The sequence below is a fragment of the Oryctolagus cuniculus genome, chromosome 21 (assembly GCF_964237555.1).
Source record: "Oryctolagus cuniculus chromosome 21, mOryCun1.1, whole genome shotgun sequence".
NCBI lineage: Eukaryota > Metazoa > Chordata > Mammalia > Lagomorpha > Leporidae > Oryctolagus > Oryctolagus cuniculus.
Window position 1 is genome coordinate 7,971,014 of NC_091452.1, and position 17,580 is coordinate 7,988,593.

At 46.9% G+C, this 17,580-nt stretch overlaps 1 protein-coding gene across 2 annotated transcripts in view; it reads left to right on the forward strand.

Moving 5' to 3' along the window:
• Positions 1–1,934: 1,934 nt before the first annotated feature.
• ATP2A2 (ATPase sarcoplasmic/endoplasmic reticulum Ca2+ transporting 2) overlaps positions 1,935–17,580 on the forward strand; it is a 70,314-nt gene continuing 54,668 nt past the window's right edge. Inside the window, exons 1-4 of one of the 2 annotated variants that reach the window (XM_051826460.2) lie at positions 1,935–2,661; positions 3,341–3,358; positions 3,468–3,550; positions 12,848–12,952. In XM_051826460.2, the coding sequence (XP_051682420.1) occupies positions 2,544–2,661; positions 3,341–3,358; positions 3,468–3,550; positions 12,848–12,952 (324 nt within the window). In that variant the 5' untranslated portion in view covers positions 1,935–2,543. 2 annotated transcript variants of the gene reach the window in all.

The following is a 17,580-nucleotide window of genomic DNA, read 5'->3' on the forward strand; positions in this document are numbered from 1 at the left end:
ATTTATCTATTTTAGGTTGACAGAGAAAAAGAGAGAGTGCCTCCATCCGTTGGTTCACTCTCCAAATGCCTGCAAGAGGCAGGGCTGAGCTGGCGAGGGGCCGTCCTGTGCTACCTCCTGGAAAGCAAGAGCAGGAAGCTGGATCAGAAGTGGAGAAGCTGGGACTCGCGCCAGGCACCCAGATACGGGATGTGGGAGTCCCAAGGGGGTGTTTCGCCTGCCGCTCTCGGACCGTTCTTCGGGAAAGAAAGACAAGCCCTTGTTCTGCTGGCGCTCGGATCCCACGGCTCCAGGAGACGCTGGACGCTCACAGCAAACTGCTAAACAAAAACAGAGCATCAGGAACAGGGGCGGCCAAGGGAATGAAAGGGAGCCGTGTGATAGAGGGTGGAGCGGGAGAGGGAGGCAGCTAGACAGCAGCAGAGACCTCGGAGGAGGGGACCTGGGAGGGAGATCTGAAGGCCAAGGTGCACGAGGCCGGCGCAGATCTCAGGGAAGAACTTTCCATCGCCGCTCCGGCACCTGACTGCGGGAGAGGCGCTCCCACCTCACGCCGCACCACGCGGCAGGTAGTTTCCGGCTGGGGAGGTGGCATCCCCCTGCCTCCAGTGCCTCCGTGGGCTCGGGGAGAGAGCAGGTGAGGCAGCAGAAGCGGCCAGCAGCCGGTCTGAAGGGGAGGACCCAGGCCCTCCACTACCACCCCCGCCAGGCAGGCAGCCCCTGTCCTTTCGGAAGAGGCCGGACCCAGCCCGCGGCCAGCTCTCTGGTGACTGCCAGGCACCAGAATTCGCTTGTTTGTTTCGTGTAGGGTTCTCTCGGTCCTTTGCCAAGTATCAATCAAAACTGCATGCCAGCCTCCACTCCTTGGAAATAATTAAATGACATGACGTGCCTGAGGTTTTTTTTTTTTTTTTTTTTCTTCCTGCACTGCGATTTGCATCAGCTGAAGACATTTCTCTTTGGTCCTGAGGCTGAGCCTTTGGGGACAGTTAGGGCGACTTCTTTTGCTCTGCGTTGGTTCACGCGGCGTGCATGTTGTCCTAGCGCCAAACACACGAGGGGAGCAAGTGCCTCATTCTGTAGCCTACTCCCCTAAGAAAGCTGCTCGTTCGTGATTCGCAAAGAATCCCCTTCCCCTGATAAGCAGCGTTTAACGCATCGATGTCGGCCAAGTCCCCCTAATTCTGCTGCGACCGGGCTTTGTGCAGACCTCGCGAGCAGCTAAGGGAGGGGCTCGGGGGTGAAGTCCCTTCTTCCCCTACGGGGGGACGTGGGAGTCTCCTCCCGCGCGCAGCCCCGCGCGCTGCGGAAAACCGAAGTCACACCGGCTTCCTCCCCGAGCGGGGTTCCCTCAGCCGCGGCTCCGAGCCCGCGGGGGCAAGCCGGGCCGGCGCGCGCGGGAGCCCTCGGCTGCGGGTGTGGGATGCGGCGTTCCCGGGGTGGCCGCTGAGGGGTTCTGGCCGCGTGGGCTGGGGACTGCGGAATCCCCGCCCGCGGGGGGCTCTGGAGGACGCCGAGCGCGCGCGGACAGCGGGGGTACGCGCCAAGGACACCGGCCGGGCGCGCTCAGGGGGCGCCCCGTGAGGACTGCGTGCCCGCACAGACCCCCCTGAGGACAGGCAGGGCCCTCGGGGCCGCGGAGTGCAGGGAGCCCACCGCGCGCCCACCACGCGCATCCGCGGGCGCGCGTGGCGGTAGACCCGCACCGGGCGAAGGGCGCCGAGCGCTCGCCCTCCGCCGAGCCCCCCGGGGCCGCAGCGCCCACTGCGCGGGCGCGGCGCGCGCGGCCTCGATCCGGGTTCCTGGGGGCGGTGCGCGGGAGGGGGCGGGGCCTGCGCGGCGGCGTGGGCGCGAGGCGCGCGCGAGGGAGGGCGCCGGGGGGAGGGGGCGGGGCCGCGCCGCCCGCGCCGCGCTGGGCGCTCTCGGCCAATGAGCGGCGTCCACATGCCGCGGCAGCGGCGAGAGGGGAGGCAGCGGCCGATAAATGCTATTAGAGCAGCCGCCGCGGAGCCGTCCCCGACGCCGCCGCCTCCTGCTCCGCCGCAGTTTCCTCCGCCGCTGCCGGGGGTGCGGAGCTGAGGGACCCGGGCGAGCGCGCTGCTCGCCGCCCCGCCGGCTCGCCGCCTTCGCTCCGCTGCGCCCTCAGGGGTCGGCCGGGCGCCCCCTCCTCCGGCCCGGCCGGGGCCGCGAGCCGCCGCAGGACAGCGGGGAGGGGGCCGGGGGCCGCGGCCTGCGCTCCCTGCGGGCGGTTGAGGGCGAAGGAGGCCCTCCCTTCTGACGAGGGAAGGGGAGGGTCGGGAGCCCCCCGCCCGCCCTGCGGAGCCCGGGCGGCCCGAGGGCGGTTGTCTGGGGGAGGGGGTGCGGGGTGATTCAGCGCCCGGCGAGGCGGAAGCGGCCGGAGCGGCAGCGGCGGCAGCGGGAGGAGGGCGAGCGGCCAGTCGGCGCCGGGGCGCCCGCGGTGGCACGAGCCCGCGGCCCGAGTGCGAGGCGGAGGCGACGAGGCCGCGGGGACGGGAGGCGAAGCCGGCCGGGCCCCCGCAGCCATGGAGAACGCGCACACAAAGACGGTGGAGGAGGTGCTGGGCCACTTCGGCGTCAACGAGAGCACGGGGCTGAGCCTGGAGCAGGTCAAGAAGCTCAAGGAGAGATGGGGCTCCAACGGTAGGTGCCCGGCGCCGGGGGCTGCAGGGGACCCCCGCGCGGCGCGGCGCGGCGCCGGCCCGAGAGCCAGGGAAGATGGCTGACCGGGCTCCACCTCGTGGGTCTCGGCTCGGCGCCCGCCGACGGCTGCAGGCGGCGGCGCGGGGCCCGCGGGCGAGGGGCTGCCAGCGGCGGGCCCCGGGCTCGGGGGTCCGGGGTCGGGCCCCGGCGCTGCGCGGCCTCCTCGCGGGTCGAGCCCTTGACCTTCCGGGCGCGCCGCCTGCGCGGCAGCCTCCCCCTGTGGAGGCTGAGGCGCGTCTCCCGCAGCTGCGCCGGGCCCTGCGAGACGTCTCCCCGTCCCCAGCCGATTTATGAGGCGTCGGTGTGGTGGAGGAGCCACCCAGAGTTACACATCTGGCGGGGTGATGACATAGCTGAAAGGCCGGCTCCTCCTCTCGGGAGCCCTGAATGAGCTTGCGCTTGGGTTAGACCCGAGTTCATTGATGAGGAGCAGGGCAGGTGTCCTGGGGGTACCAGTACGCGCTCGGGATGTTAAAAAAAAAAAAAAGTTCCCGTAGCTAGGTCTTTCAGACACGTTGATACATGTAGTCTTTGCAGTTTTTAGAAAGACAATACTAATTTTTTTTTTTTTCTGTTTCCTGCCTCTTAACGTTGCCTGGTGAATTTCAACATTATCCAGAGTTACCGGCTGAAGAAGGTAGGTCATCTTAACGTGTCCTGTTCTTTGCTTTCGTGTGTGTGTGTGTGTGGCGGTGTGTGCGCATGTTAAGATGACACTTAATGACAAATATGTTTGTTTCCAACAGGAAAAACCTTGCTGGAACTTGTGATTGAGCAATTTGAAGATTTACTAGTTAGAATTTTATTGCTGGCAGCATGTATATCTTTTGTAAGTACAGAAAAATTTGTTTTCTTTCCTCCAAAAGCTGAAAATACTCCATAGGTAAACCAGAAAGCCAACGATGTCCATGCAGTGAAAACATTTGGAGATTTAAGTTGAGTCTCCATGTTTTAAAAACAAATTAAACAACCCAGGTATTTTAAAATTACAAACAGGCCACATGAATTCATTTGTGTTCAGAAAATAGATGGCTGACATTTACAGGGCCGTTAGAAATCATTCCCCCAGTGCGCCAGAGTCTCATAAATTCTTGTGGTATCAGAAAGTTCTTCGTTGGTTCGGAGGCCTTCTCTGTTTTGGGTTCTTCTCTTTGCTATCATGTTATAAGATCACACTGAGGTGATGTTGGCTCTTTATACTCTGTAAATAGAACTTACCAAAGGAATATTCCAGTTGCTTTCCCTTCCTGGTAATGGCAAGGTGACAATTGTTCCTGACAGTGACAAGAATGATGACGGCAGTGATGGCACCACTGTTGACCAAATTTGGTCACTGACCTTTAGTTAGGTGGTATCTTTATCTAGACCCCTGTCTTGAGTGATTCCTAGGTTGATAAGACAAGATTCAGGACGATTTGTTCTAAGTCTTAAAAAGAAAGGCAGGATTTTTTTTTTCTGGTTCTGTATATGCTTACCCACTTAGGTCCTGTATGGTTGCTAAGAAACTAGTGAAATGCAAAGAACTGCAGCAGAAAAAAGGTGATGAGGGAGGGCAAGAATATTTCTACGTTATTAACTTTTTTCTTGCTTAGTATTTTTATTGCATTTTTTTGTGGGTAGTAGAACTCTGGGTAGTTTTCCTAAAAATGGTCAAGACTAGGACACAGATGTTCTTAATCCTAACAGCATGAGACATCTTTTGATCTTAAATTACAGTATTTTATTCTTAATCCATGATGGGAAGTGAAATTCACTCAAGTGCAGTACTTTCAAGTTTTGCAAATGGCACTGTTTCAAGGTTACATTTTTGTGCATTTGGGTGTATGCAGGTCCCAGGATTCTACCTAAGTTTTTATGGCAACATACCAAAGAAGACTAATTTGAGAACTAAACAAACCAAGCAGTGGGCATTTAATTCAGGCAAAAGATGAATTTTATACTCACCTTTGAAGCAGATAGAAGCAGCAAGAGATGAACTTTGCAGTAATTCTATGCATCCATTTTATCATGAGGTTTTGATGCTGTGTAGCCACATAGTATGTAGTTAATAATTCAGTCCTCAGTCTTCTCTGTGGTTTTCATTGAGTAAAACATTGTCCTAGCAGGCCATTCAGCATACTCAATCACTCCATACCTCTTAAGTGTCTTTCTGTGATTAATTAAAAAAAATTTTCCCCCTAGCAAATGTCTGTTGTTAAGATAAATGAATAGAGCTGTTTGATTAACTGTAGTTTCAATATAGTGCAGGGGAGAGGCAGAGTGAATGATACATTTGGAGATAGTATAAGATTTAAGTTAACCTGGCCACATAATTCTGAAATAGTCTTTGTTTTGGCAGTTAAAATCCAAAGTGATCGGTGACCTTCAAAGTTAGTATATACAACCCAAAGGTAGAACTGCTATATGCAGACCAGAGGCAAAACAGTTTTTACTGAATTATTTGGTGTGATAACTTGAAGCAGTGTTGGAAATGATACCCGTGATGTTACAATAGCAAGCTGTTGGCTCTTTGGGTTGAATAGGGTGTCTATTTCAGTGGCTAATTTGACTGGGACTTTTTATTAGCATGTAGAATTAATGTTGTGTGTAAGTGATGAGTTTGCAGTTTCTTGATATTTTCAAATGGGTTTTAAAATAAATTCTTTGAGTTTGTTGTACGGTAGGACCTTGCCACATAGCTTTAGAGCTGTATCTTGGAGTGGGACTTTTAGTTCCTTTTTGGTAACTTCCAAGAAGTGAACTATGTTAAAATGTTTGTGTTGTGGGTGACTAAATAGCAAAAGAATGGTTTTAGAAAGTACTTTTGCTATAGAATTCACTTAATTTGGTTTGTTTGATCAAGAAATAGTGGATATAGAACCTGTTTTGTTGATTGACTTCCTGTGGTGTTGGCACTGCTGCTACATTGCACTTGACCTTTTCATTCTTCATTTCTTTATCTTTCAAAAAAGAGTACAGAGTCTTTTGTCGTAGTTTATTCGTATTGTCTTAACAGGAAAGACATGATTGAATGAAGGAGTTCTTCTGGAGAATGGAATAGGCAATTCTAACAGTCTATACGTAATACATCATCAGATAATGCTCTTAAAAAGGGTGTTAGTGAAATAGTTCAAGTATCAAACTAAGTAGTAAACTGTTAACAATAGTTAATATTTTGCTGTGACAGAATGTAAGAAATTGCATTAATACTTGACACTAGAGATCCATAGGGATAAAGCTTAATTGATTTGCAATGTTTATCAAAACGGCTTTTTTAAAAGGTCACTTGGATTGGAAGAGGGAAGCATATGGACATGATAAATCCCTTAATTTGACATTCAAGACCCTCTGTTATTTCACTCTTATCTTTCATCCTCTCCTTGGTTACCCTCTTCACCCTACATTTAACACATTCTGTGGTTTAATTGAAATGCCTGCCTTGCTCATTCCTTTTTTTTTTTTTTTTTTTTAAAGATTTATTTATTTGAAGGGCAGAGAGAGAGGTCTTCCATCTGCTGGTTCAGTCTCCAGCGGGCCACAGTGGCCAGAGTTGTGCCAGTCCAAAGCCAGGAGTTTCTTCCGGGTCTCCCACGCGGATGCAGGGACCCAAGCGCTTGGGCCATTTTCCACTGCTATCCCAGGCCATAAGCAGAGAGCTGGATTGGAAGTGGAGCAGCCGGGACTTGAACCGGTGCCCACATGAGATGCCAGCACCACCCGCTGTGCACAGTGCTGGCCCCTCCTTCCTCTTTCACTGCTTCCTTTATTTATTGAGCACCAATGACAATAGTGATAGAGTGTTGAATAAAATGGACAGAAATCCCTTACTTGGAGGATAGTGCTGTTGAGAAAAATAAAGCCGGGGGGCCTAAATAAGGTTCTATGGGGAGAGGAGTGTGCTTTTCAAATAGGCTGGACAGGAAAGCCTGAGACAGTGACATTTAAGAAAAGACCTAAAGGAGGTGAGGCCTGGGGCGTGTTGATCTCAGTTGCATCTGTCTAAATCATAAAACCTTCTCTCAACAATTGCATAACTTTTTATACCCTCCACTGCTATTTCCACCTCAACTACTTAATTGACTAAAATGCTACTAAAACTTTCCAGGCTGGTGCTCCTCTCAGCTTTCCAGTTGTATCTTTCTGGTTTGTGAATGTGTCCTTTTCTTCCTGTTTGGCCTCTTGGAAAGGGTTCTTAATTCTTCTTAGGCAGTGTTAGTACTTTTTTTTTTTTTTTTTTTTTTTGGACAGGCAGAGTGGACAGTGAGAGAGAGAGACAGAGAAAGGTCTTCCTTTGCCGTTGGTTCACCCTCCAATGGCCGCCGTTACAGCCGGCGCACCGCGCTGATCCGATGGCAGGAGCCAGGATCCAGGTGCTTTTCCTGGTCTCCCATGGGGTGCAGGGCCCAAGCACCTGGGCCATCCTCCACTGCACTCCCTGGCCATAGCAGAGAGCTAGCCTGGAAGAGGGGCAACCGGGACAGAATCCGCGCCCCGACCAGGACTAGAACCCGGCGTGCCGGCGCCGCAAGGTGGAGGATTAGCCTATTGAGCCACGGCGCCGGCCAGTGTTAGTACTTTTGATACCACAGATGTTCATGTGAGTTTGTTTTGGGAGCACTTTAAAAATATTTGGAATCTGTTGACGTTGATTTTCTCAAAACAATATATTAAACATTTGAAATTAAGTAGTGATTGAAATTTTTTTTCTCATTTCTTTTCAATTATTTTTAAAATGGGCCATATACCGATTGGTTTAAAAAATTTTTTTTTTGAGGATTTTATTTATTTGAGAGGTGGAGTTACAAAGAGAGAGAAAGAGAAAAAGGTCTTCCATCCACTGGTTTACTCCCCAAATGGCTGCAACAGCCAGGGCTGAGCCTGGCTGAAGCCAGGAGCTTCCTCCGGTCTCCCACTTGGGTGCAGAGGCCCAAGCAAGCCATCTTCCACTGCTTTCTCAGGCCATAAGCAGAGAGCTGGTTCAGAGGAGGAGCAGCTGGTATGTGCGCCAGCGACACAGATGGAGGCTTAGCCTACTAAGCCACAGCGTGGCCCTGAAGAATTTTTTTTGTGAACGTTCTATCCCGATCAGAAGAAAATGAGCCAGTGCAGTGGCATAGTGGGTAAAACTGCCGTCTGCAGTGCTAGCATCCCATGTGAGTACCAGTTTGAGTCCTGGGTGCTCCACTTCTGATCCAGCTCACTGATAATGCCTGGGAAACCCGTGGAAAATGGCCCAAGTCCTTGGGCCCCTGCACCCGTGTGGGAGACCTGGAAGAAGCTCCTGGTTCCCAGCTTCAGTTTGGCCTAGTTCCGGTTGTTGTGGCCATTTGGGAAGTGAACCAGCAGATCTCTCTCTCTCTCTCTCTCTCTCGATCTCTCGATCTCTCGATCTCTCTGCTTTTAGTGCCTTTTGTGTGTGTGTGTTTTTTTTTAATGACTTTATTTGCCATCCCAGAAAATAACCACACCACTTATTGGTGATCCTTTGTATCATTTTTGTAAAATTTTAATTTCCATTTCTTCTTTATTTTAAACTTTTTTTTAGAAATACAAATTTCATCTTTAGGAATATAGTTATTCCCTCCATCCACACTCCCACCCTTCCTTCTCGCTCTCCCCTTTTCCTCTCCTCCCAGTCTCATTCATTTCTTCTTTTTAAAAAAATTGTTAATCTAAATTTATTCTTTTATTGATCAAATGTTTTAGTGCCAAGGGAAGATTGTAAGTTTCTGAGGATACATGGAGGAGCAAAATGTGCTTGTGATCTCTTGTGTTTGCTTCTTAGGGTCTTGAATGCCCATTCCTGTGTATGGATATTTGAGTCACAGTATCGTTACGGTCTGCCAGTTTAGAGTGAATCATGTCTTTTTTCCTTGATCTAGAGTTTAATTTTATTTATTGTGCTTCCTGTCAGAAGTTAACAGTGTTGTGCAGAGATTAATTTTGTGAATAAAATTGGATCCTACCCTGTCTTACCAAATTTAAATTATAGTCGAGCGTTTGTTAGGAAGTGCTTTCTATTTTTTATTGGAAAGGTAGGGTGATAGAGATCTTCCATTTGTAGATTGACTCCTCAAATATCTGCAACAGCCGGGGGCCCAGAACTCCATCTAGTCTCCCATTTGGGCAACAGAGGGATAAGTGTTTGAGTCAGAGAAGGGATGTGGGGATCCCAAGTGACAGCTTAACCTGCTGTGCCACAGTGCCTAAGCCAAGTACTTACTGAAAAATTTTTGAGAGGTAGACACAGGGCAAGCCCACGGATACTTTTATTCCCCAGTACCTAGGGTTGGGCTGGAAGCCAGGAGCTCATTTCTGGTGGCAGGGACCCAATTGCTGAGCCTTCACTACTCCCTCCCAGAGTCTGCATTGGCAGGTAACTGGACTTAGGAGCCAGGGCTTGGAATTGAACCCAGGCATTCTCATGTGGGACGCCAAGGTCTTAACCTCTAGGCTAAACACTTGCTCTGCAAGTGGTTACTTTGAATAGCTTTGGCAGATTGGAAACTTTGAACTTGCTTGATAACTGAGCTCTCACAGAAGGTGGGTACTGCTACTCTATGTACAAAGTTCGAGGGAAGGTAGACAGGCTGTTGATGCCTGCAGTTACACTGTGGTAGCCTTTTCTTCTACTTGCCTTTGCCTTTGATTATGCAGTTGGTTACCTTTTTGCTGACTCAATGTTTTAAGTCTATACTGCCGTTTAGGGCCTTGTACTTTAAAGGTTGTGTGAGATTTTTTATTTATACATGTCTTTAATAGGTATTCAGCATCAGCTGGTGCCGTGGCTCACTAGGCTAATCCTCCACCTGTGGCGCCGGCACACCGGGTTCTAGTCCTGGTCGGGACGCTGGATTCTGTCCCGGTTGCCCCTCTTCCAGGTCAGCTCTCTGCTGTGGCCAGGGAGTGCAGTGGAGGATGGCCCAAGTGCTTGGGCCCTGCACCCGCACGGGAGACCAGGAGAAGCACCTGGATCCTGGCTTCGGATTGGCCGGCGCGCTGGCCACTTGAGGGGTGAACCAATGGAAAAAGGAAGACCTTTCTCTCTCTCACTGTCTAACGCTGCCTGTAAAAAAAAAAAAAAAGAAAGAAAAAAGTATTCAGCATCAACTATGTACAAGACTCTTCGGCCCCTACAGTGCAACAGTGAATGAAAGGCTACAGCAGCATAATCCTTATATTCAGCATAGTCTCAGGATTTTTTAAATATTTCCTCTTTCTACATAAATATGTTTTTATACAGTAAACCTTACTTATGTACTGAGCTTATTTATTACCATGCTAATAAGACATCTTGCACTTAAGTGGTAATTTCACTAATCGAATTTTCTTCCCTTTTCCCCTCTCATTTTTCCCATCTCAGTGGAGTTTTTGGTCATGTAATCTGCCTGTCTATACCACCCATGTTCTGTTAAGATTTATTGTGTTGAGTGTTTTTCAGGAGAAAAAAGCAAAGAAGGTACAACATGGTCTCAACATGATTGGTTGGATTTGTTATTAGTTATTTAAATATGGTTCATCTTCATTTTGGAGTGTAGCATTTAGTTCTCTGGCTATTTATGGTTTTGAAGTATGCATTTTAAAGTATTCAGGAAACAGGTGGCTGTTAATTGAAAGGTTTGGGCACTATCTTATCAGGAGATTTACCCACTAGTTTCTTTTTTTTATTTTTTTTTAATTTTTTTATTTTGACAGGCAGAGTGGACAGTGAGAGAGAGAGAGAGAGAGACAGAGAGAAAGGTCTTCCTTTGCCATTGGTTCACCCTCCAATGGCTGCTGCAGCCGGCGCACCACGCTGATCCGATGGCAGGAGCCAGGTACTTATCCTGGTCTCCCATGGGGTGCAGGGCCCAAGCACCTGGGCCATCCTCCACTGCACTCCCTGGCCACAGCAGAGAGCTGGCCTGGAAGAGGGGCAACCGGGACAGAATCCAGTGCCCCGACCGGGACTAGAACCCGGCGTGCCGGCGCCGCAAGGTGGAGGATTAGCCTAGTGAGCCCAGGCGCCGGGGCCCCACTAGTTTCTTATCAAGCACTAATTAATGTATCTGTAGAAGCTTCAATTAACAATATGAATGCCTGTGTTTCCTACATGTGAATAGTTAAGGTCATTGTAGCAGAAAAGGTACTGCCTTGTCCAGATTAGCTCTTACATCATTGATAAATACCACTTGTGAAAAAGAACTGCACACTGGAAAATTGGAGGTTTGCTCCTGTCCTGTTGCAGCTTGTGGTAGGCTTCCTCCGGCTATTACCAGGATGTTGCGTTAAGTTTGTCCCCCAGGCTTGGCTGCCAAGAGGGAAATTCATAGCTGCCTTAACAAGGTGTGAAGCTTATCTTACACTTGCTAATGCCTCACTGACCTTTTGGAAAGGCCCTAGTTACTTTTCAAGTTGAGCAATTTTTCTCTCCTAAGAGCTAATTAAGTTTCTTATTTCTGATATGCTCTCCTTGGCAAGTGTTTAAAAGGTTAGTATCAGAGCAGCTGTGATCCTATGTCCATCAAAATTTATAACTTCCTAGAAAAGTTTTCTTTCTGGCATTAGGCCTGGCCTTAACACTAGGAGTGCCCTGGTGAAAGCTTGCAGCAGCATTTATCACATTCGTTCTGGTTTTCTGCCTGCCCTGGTTCACTGCTGTCAGTGGCAGTTGGCATCTGTCAGGACCTGGTTTGGCTGTCCCCCTCCCCCGCCCTGCTCAAATTGATATTTCTTGTTAATTTGTTGCTGCTCCTTTCACTTGAAAAATTCATGTTAGCACTTGGCCTTCATCATCTTTCTGTTCATTTGCTATTTGTGTAAAAACTCATAGTATTGTAAGCACAAATGTTGTCAGATGTTTTCACTAGAATCATAAATCATCAGGAAGAGTGCTTCCATTGTTTCCTAAATACTAGATCATTTGAAGAAAAGATTTGGTTATAAAATAAGCACATTTTAAACAATGTTTGCAATGTTTTAAGAGTGGAAAGCAGATCCCACCTCCTGAATCGAATGATTAGAGATGTTCGGTATTCCTCTTGACTTGGTGGGATTCCGCAGAAATCTAGTGGCGGTTGGCGTCTCTCAAGGTTCTTGGTCCTGGTTAAATTTTTAGCCATTTAGATTATTCTTTACCTTGTTCCTTATCATGAAGATTTGTTGTATTGAGTTCTGTTCTGCCACCTTTATTACTGCTTGCATATAAAATACAGTGGGCTCTTGAGTTTTTAACCCTAAGGTTATGGTTGTATGAGCTAAAAGTGTAATTCTCTTGAGTCAGCATTGTATCCAGTTGAAGCTTTGTTGGACATGAGTCGTTTCTGAAAAGGGTATGTAGCTGTTGGATGTCATGGAAGCTGACCTTCTTGATTTCAGGACACTTCAGTAATTCTGAGATGAACTTCAGGGTTACCACTGAAAAGATGTGGGAGATGTTACTTTACTTTAAAATTTGAGCTGGGGTGGGCATTTGGCCTGCCTGTTTAGAATGCCTGCATCCCATATTTAAGTTACTGAGTTGGATACTTGGCTCTGACTTCTGATTCCAGCCTTCTGCCAGTGCAGACCCCGAGAGGCAACAGATCATGGCTCCCTGCTCCCTGCTGCCCACTTAGACCTGGATTGATTTTCAGGCTCTGATCTTCAGCCTGGCAAAGTCCTAGGCCATTTTGGGCCTTGGAGGGTGAGTCAGCAGCAGGAGCACTTCCTGTCTTTGTGAGAGGGAAGGGTCTGTATGACTCTTCCTCCCTCTGTCCCTCTTTGCAATAAATTTAAGAAATTGACTCAGTGACCAAATTGATTTGACTATGAATTTATTCTGTATATTCTTATTTGATGTGAACGTTAACCAAATCAACAAGGCTGTTGATGACTGCCTTTTATTTTAATAAAACCAGGAATTTAATAATTAATATATATGGAATTATGAATGAGAAGCATCTATAATTTTATATATATATATAGGATATTGTAAATGAGAAGCATATGTTTGACTCCCCAGAATTACTGTGAATGGGACATAAGCTGGTTGTTTATGTATTACATTTTTCCACGATTTGTTCTAGAGAAGGTAAGAAAAGAGGTCTTGTCTGTATCATAGATTCTTTACAGCCAGAACTAAGCCTAAAAACACATTAACGATTCTAATGTGCTATTTCTCCTTTAGGTTTTGGCTTGGTTTGAAGAAGGTGAAGAAACCATTACAGCCTTTGTAGAACCTTTTGTAATTCTGCTTATATTGGTAGCCAATGCCATCGTGGGTGTATGGCAGGTAAGCAGAAATTTATGCAAGTGTTTTAGTTGCATTAATCTCTCTGTTATTTGTTTCGCCTGATGTGTTTAGTAAAAATATGCCTGTGAAACATCTATGTGTATTTTTTCTTTTGTCCATTTAATGACAAAATTTTAGACCTCTCATACATGTATATTTGGCGGATAAAATTGTTCATTCTTCATAGTAGCAAGGACTTTAAGAGAAGCTACTTCAGGAAACCAGAAAATGGGAGAACTATTCAGTGTCTTTATCTTTTTTTTTTTTTTTTTTTTTTTTTAGATTTATTGATCTCATTTGAAAGGTAGAATTAGAGAGGGAGGGAGAGATCTTCCATCTGCTGGTTCACCCCCCAAATGGCTGCAACGGCTAGAGCTGGGCCGATTGAAAGCCAGGAGCCAGGAGCTACCACATGGGTGCAGGGGCCCAAGCACTTGAGCCATCTTCCACTGCTTTCCCATTTGCATTGGCAGGAAGCTGGATCAGAAGTAAAGCAGCTGGGACTTGATCCTGCGCCCGTATGGGGCACATCACAGGCAGTGGCTTAACCTTATATGTCACAGCACCGGCCCCGTAATATGTCAGTTTTATTTTATTTTATTTATTTTATTTTTTTAAAGATTTATTTTATTTATTTGAAAGAGTTACAGAGAGAGGTAGAGATAGAGAGAGAAGTCTTCCATCCACTGGTTCACTCCCCAGTTGGCTGCAATAGCCGGAGCTGTGCTGATCTGAAGCCAGGAGCCAAGAGCTTCTTCCAGGTCTCCCACGCAGGTGCAGGGGCCCAAGGACTTGGGCCATCTTCTACTGCTTTCTCAGGCCATAGCAGAGAGCTGGATCAGAAGAGGAGCAGCCAGGACTAGAACCTGGGCCCATATGGGATGCCGGCGCTTCAGGCCAGGGCCTTAACCCACTGTGCCACAGCGCCAGCCCCCAGTTTTAAATATTATTGTTTTAGGTTTATAATGGATGTAGTCATCCCTTTGAAGATTGCATAGTGTACCTACCATTCTTATAGTAGACACATTATAAATATACTTAGTCCTGTTGCAATTATTATAAACTGGTATCTCTGTGATACAGGAAGATCTTCATGTGATGTGCTCATAGAAAGATGGACTACTTATAAGAACTTTGAACTGGTATCTTCCTCTTCTCATTTTTTGTTTTTCTTTGGCATATTTATACTAAAGTAGAAATTATCCTTTTGTGAATAATTTAGTCAAAAGAAATAGTCATAACAACAGGTTTGTCCTTTTTTTTCTTTTTAAGATTTTTATTTATTTGAGAGGTAGAGTTACAGACAGTGAGAGGGAGAGACAGAAAGGTCTTCCATCCACTGGTTCATTCCCCAAAAAATGGCCGCAATGGCCAGAGCTGCACTGATCTGAAGCCAGGAGCCTGGAGCTTCTTTCAGGTCTCCTACGTGGGTGCAGGGTCCCAAGGACTCGGGCCATCTTCCATACTTTCCCAGGCCATCTTCCATACTTTTCCAGGCCATAGCAGAGAGCTGGATGGTAAGAGGAGCAGCCGGGACTCGAACCCACTGCCAATATGGGATGCTGGTGCTGCAGGCAGAGGATTAACCTACTGCCAGCCCCTAGGTTTGTCCTTATTTTCAAGCTGCTAATGTGTATTTTTATTAAATGGTGTGTGACAGTTACTGTGGTAGATACTTAATGTATATATCCATTTATTTCATTTTTACGGTGCTCTTGTCAGATGACAAATGTGATGTTGAGTTTCAGAGTGGTTAAGTGACTTCTCAAAAGACCATTCAGGTGGTTGTAGATAATCAGGGATTAGAACCTGGGCCAAGGCTGAGCTGAATAAAATAAAATTGTATGACAGTTTTCACAAGACTTTGAGATCTGTCTTTAGTTTAAAAAAGAGTAACACAGCTCTCGGTTGTTTCCTGAGGTGCCATCCGTCTGTCAGGTGTATGAGTGCATCCAGCTTGGCTAGTAAGCTTACTGCTTGAAAAAAGAGAATAGCGCTCTTCAGTCTTAATCCTTTTTCCGTGGTACACTGAGTGGTATGGGTGGTACTGGAGAGTTCTTGCCTTCTAGAAATTGGGGAAAATTACAGTGTTGGTTGATTTGAGAGGTTCATACCATTTCTCCCCAGTATCATCAAGGAAGGCTTCTTGGAGGTGGTAACCAGCAGTTGTGAACTGTATTATATGAAATTGTATGGGGAGATTATTCCAGAGAGGGAGTGGAATGAACAGAAGGTTGCCAGCCGTGTTTGAGGAATGACATTTCGGCCAGTCTGATTTGAGTAGGAGATACAGCTGAGATGGGGGGAGGCTTGTCACCTTTCAGAACTAGGAGAAATCTTAGACTTCCTTTTAAGTTTGCAATAAATTTTATAGTAAGTCCTTTTTTTTTTGTAGTAAGGTATATATTTGTGTTTCCCCAAATTTATCTGTTTCTGGTATAATCTATTTAAATCTGTGATTACTTTATTGCTTTTCCTCTTCTATATTCTAAATATTCCTTTGATAGATTGAATTAAATAGGGCCAGAGAGGCTGTTAAGTGATTCTAAGTGTCATCTTTGTCCTCCTTGGGGTATGAGATAATGTAGTTTGTTTTTTTGTTTTTTGTTTTTTTTTTTTTTTTTTGTAGTTGAAAAGCAGTTAAAAATCTTCCATACACTGGTTCACTCCCCAAATGGCTGCAATGGTCAGAACTGGGCCAGTCCAAAGCTAGGAGCTAGGTCTCCCACATGGGTGCAGCGGCCCAAGGACTTGGGCCATCTTGTGCTGCTTTCCCAGGAGCATTAGCATGCAGCTGGATTTGAACCAGCGCCCATGTGAGATGCTTAGCCCTCTACACCACAGTGCCGGTCCCAAGATAATGTAGTTTACATTTTTTAAAATGTATGCTTCTAATTTAAATATACCTTTGCTGGTTTGTAGTTGTAGTAATAGTAGAAGTTGGCCGGTGCCGCGGCTCACTAGGCTAATCCTCCGCCTTGCGGCGCCGGCACACCGGGTTCTAGTCCCGGTCGGGGCGCCGGATTCTGTCCCGGTTGCCCCTCTTCCAGGCCAGCTCTCTGCTGTGACCAGGGAGTGCAGTGGAGGATGGCCCAAGTGCTTGGGCCCTGCACCCCATGGGAGACCAGGATAAGTACCTGGCTCCTTTCATCGGATCAGCGCGGTGCACCGGCCGCAGCGCGCCAGCCGCGGCGGTCATTGGAGGGTGAACCAATGGCAAAGGAAGACCTTTCTCTCTGTCTCTCTCTCACTGTCCACTCTGCCTGTCAAAAAATAAAAAAATAAATAAAAATAAATTTAAGTAATAGTAGAAGAAGAATATAGTATTTTGGGTATATCTCCTTAACTTTGAGCAGTCCAGTCAAATCCTACCTGACATAACCTTGAAGATTGAGAAAAGGAAACAGTAAACAGCACCCATAATTCATAAATTCTAGGGGACTAATTCTCACTTTTTAAAAAAGCTTGTTTTAAATTTACTGTGTTTGGCAGTAATGCTCAAAATTTATTTTTCTCCAATTAAACTTAAATTTAAGGGACTTTTCTAATAGTGACATTCGTTTAAAAGATTTATTTATTCGAACGTCAGAGTTATGCAGAGACAGAGACAGAAAGAGGTCTTCCATCTGCTTGTTCACTCCCCAACTGGCCACAATGGCCGGAGCTGTGCCAATCCAAAGGCAGAAGCCAAGAGCTTTTTTCGGGTCTCCCACGTGGGTGCAGGGGCCCAAGGTCTTGGGCCATCTTCCACTGCTTTCCCAGGCCATAGCAGAGAGCTGGATTGGAAGCAGAGCAGCTGGGACTTGAACTGGTGCCCATATGGGATGCTGGCACTGCACGTGGCGGCTTTACCTACTACACCACAGTGCTGGCCCCATCACACAGACTCATTTTTAAAATGTATCTGATAAGCTATTGAAATGAATTTTTACCATGGGTTTCCCAAATTGGAGGTATCCTCTACTCTTTCAGGGACTCATGTATCAAACATGAGGCTTATGTGCTTATCTTTCAGTTTGGGTTGCTTAATTCCCTTTAGATGTGTTTGATTCTATGTCATTCATTTTGAAATTAGGAAGAAAAAAATCTTAATATGTTCATGTGGTATTATGAGAAGGTGACTTAGAGTGCTATGATGAGATTCAAGCCATACATTGGTCTTTATCACTGTTCTCCACCATTCTGTGTCTTAGAATTTATGACAAGTGACTTTCTTAGTTCCTCACTCATAACGTTTACTATGTGCCAAAACATGGTCTAAGAATTTACATATAACTTGTAATGTGCACAGACTTTGAGGTGTAGGCACTGTTACTGTCCTCAAGTTAGAAGTGGTAAACCTGTGTGTGCAACACCCATAGTCACAGGGCACCCACTTCGAGAGGATTACGTTGTTCTACCTTAATTGTGAGACAGGATCAGTTTAAATGGTGTGGCTTTGTGTGTGGCTGGAGGTAAAGGCTGTTTCACAGCGTGCTTATGGACAGCAGACTCTGTAAGTGCTTTTCCTCACCTTCCTTGGGGGCTTTTCATGTTTAATATACAGTCATCAGTACCTTTATAAAATGTTTATTAAGATGTGAAATGTTTAATAGAAATGTCATTTGTGGGCTTTTTTTTTTTTTTAA